The sequence below is a fragment of the Bombus vosnesenskii genome, unplaced genomic scaffold (genome assembly GCF_011952255.1).
Source record: "Bombus vosnesenskii isolate JDL3184/JDL3185 unplaced genomic scaffold, Bvos_JDL3184-5_v1.1 scf7180000013293, whole genome shotgun sequence".
Classification (NCBI taxonomy): domain Eukaryota; kingdom Metazoa; phylum Arthropoda; class Insecta; order Hymenoptera; family Apidae; genus Bombus; species Bombus vosnesenskii.
Window position 1 is genome coordinate 4,164,952 of NW_022882944.1, and position 2,748 is coordinate 4,167,699.

General features: G+C 25.1%; 1 protein-coding gene across 1 annotated transcript; it reads left to right on the forward strand.

The window, feature by feature from the left end:
• The first annotated feature begins 158 nt into the window (after positions 1 to 158).
• On the forward strand, positions 159 to 1,642 carry LOC117232903 (peptidyl-prolyl cis-trans isomerase FKBP62-like). The gene is made up of 2 exons (XM_033492671.1): positions 159 to 287; positions 683 to 1,642. The coding sequence occupies exon 2, from the start codon at positions 707 to 709 to the stop codon at positions 1,574 to 1,576; it is 870 nt and encodes a 289-aa protein (XP_033348562.1). The 5' UTR covers positions 159 to 287; positions 683 to 706; the 3' UTR covers positions 1,577 to 1,642.
• Positions 1,643 to 2,748: the final 1,106 nt, after the last annotated feature.

Below are 2,748 nucleotides of genomic sequence, written 5' to 3' on the forward strand. Positions count from 1 at the left end.
TTATATACATCTAAAGATAATTTCATTCTTAATAAATTAATATATTTTGCAATATTAACCTACGCTATATATTAATTCGTACAAATATTTGATAAAACATTTTTCATTGTTTTCATTCGAAATTCATACAAATATGAACTTTGCGTCTGCGCATTATTATATTTGGATTTTGGAGTCACAGTTGAGATCTGGTAAAGGTTAGATGAAACGTCATAGTGACGCGTCGTTGTTTATTTCGTAAATATTATTAATTGCATGTGAAACATGTATAATTAATTGCATATGAAGTACGTATATTTATCAATATATATGTTTACAATATAATATACATTATATAGATTATATATGTAAGTCAATAAATTCATACTAACCTTTAGACTGTAAACGTTTTTACGATACTCTCAAACTATAAACTTGGGTCTTTCATGTTCGATGCATGTTTCAGTAGATGATACTTGTTTAAAAAATCCCAAAAAATTCATATAACATGTTCAAACGTTCTAAATTAAGGTTATCATACAATCTTTATCGAATAACCTTTAAAACGGGAGGAAAATAAGGTTTTCTACCTATTACTTTGTTAGATACTCGACTCTATCGAAAAAGCCCGGGCATAATATACTTTTACAGTTTAAGGGTTAATGAAATCAACTGACATATAAATTTATATTACTTAATATAGGTAAAGACCAATAAAATAAAAAAGATGTTACTTCAAACGTGGAAATCGGCAGATAATATTGTAAGAAAAGATATAATAAAGCCAGGAACTTTCTCGAGAAAACCGACTGAATGCGCTTCTTGTGAAGTTGTTATTGAAAACATAAACGTTATCAATGCGTCTGTAGAGGATTTGAAAAACAAATTTAACTCGCAGATTTTACATGGTATAAGTAAAAAAATGTTAACTATAGGTGAAGCAAATTGTGAAATAGATCGTCAAATTGAGCGAGCAATACAAATGATGATGGTGTTAGAAAAAAGTTCAGTTACAATAGATATAATGTTAGAAGGCATTGATGATCGTTTAGTTATTAAGTTCGAAATAACATTGAATAAAATGCAACCATATAAACCAATTTGGGAATGGACGCCACAAGACAAGTATTCGATAGCTTTAACATATAAGGAAGCAGGTGTATGTTTATTTCAGAAACATAGATACGTGGATGCATTTTATAAATTTAGTAAAGCCTGTAAAATTCTAATAACATTAGAGCCAATTCAGGATTTAGAATTAGATAAGACATTAGAAACTAAAATTAATAATTTAAGACTTATATTATATAACAATATGGCTGGGTGTCAATTAAGTCGTAAAAATTATGAACATACCATATCCTTATGTAATAAAATTATAAATAAAGAAGCTAACAACGTTAAAGCATTATACAGAAGAGGAGTGGCACGTGGAAATTTGAAAGACGTAGAAAATGCTGTTACTGATCTAAAATACGCTGTTAGTCTAGAACCACATAACCAAGCAATAAAAGAACAACTTACAATATATAATACAAAATTACAAGAGGCCAACCAGAAATTTGAAGATATGGTAAAAAAGATGTTCAAAGCTTAAAAAATTATGTTGATACGTTTACCTGTAAAGGATTAAAAAAATAAACATTTTTCATTTTGTAAATAAAAAAATAAGTGTTTATTTTTATCTACAATAATTTACATATTACAAGTAATGTATTACTTTAAAATTACAACATTAAGAATTTGTTACAAATATGTAACTTTGTAATTCTATGTAACTATATTATTGTTAAATTATTCTTACATGTTTTGTATTTCTCTTGTAGCTTATATGTACATTATGCACATTATGTACATATGCACATTAATAGTAACAGAAATATTTTTACATTATGTATAATTTATTCAAAAATACATGATGCATCAAGAGAACAATTTATTTCTTGCATTTATAATTATATTGCAAAATTGATTAAATATTGGAACAAGATTATAAGACAATTAGAATAATAAACCTCCCCCTATTATTTAACAAAATATAAATCGTATATTAATACATACCTCTAAAAATATTAGTTTCAAATGTATATATTGGCACTTTTATTATTTTGTGCTTTTATTTTGAAAAAATTTTATTAAAGAAAACATTATGGAATCTATAAGTATTTTGAGAAAATAAGATTAGAATCACTTAAATATTATTTTAAAATGTAGAAGCAAAATAACAATAGATTTTATAGCTTGCAAGTTACATTAAAATAAATATTATTACATATACATAATAAATGTATGAAAGTATATTTGTTAAGCGTTCAGAATGTATAACATTTTCTTGTTGAAATAAATGTGACCATTAGTAACTGCACAAATAGATAATTAATGTTTTAAAACTATCACCATAGAATATTAGAATATAAAACCTTTTCTGCAATCTTTCCTTTTGAAACTATGGATTGCTGCATTAGAACATGCAATGGAGTGTTACAGAAACAAGCCTGAAGTATAAAACTTTTTGAATTTTCTAGTCTGTTATGATAAAAGCCTTATTCTTACAATAAGGAAAGAAATAAAACTATTATTATATTTACAATCCTTCAAAAATTTGTTAGTACATAATTGATATTTTGTAAAATATTAATCTAAGGTAAAGTTATTTAATGCTAAGTCTAATAAAATATATACTACATGGCATATATGTATTTTCAATCCATTGTAATTAAATACATTATCAATTTTATTTAAAATTTATTAAATGTGAAGAACAGTGAA

Bases quoted from the DNA above. Each gene is read 5' to 3' on its own strand.
- LOC117232903 (XM_033492671.1), top strand. From the start codon at position 707: ATGTTACTTCAAACGTGGAAATCGGCAGATAATATTGTAAGAAAAGAT.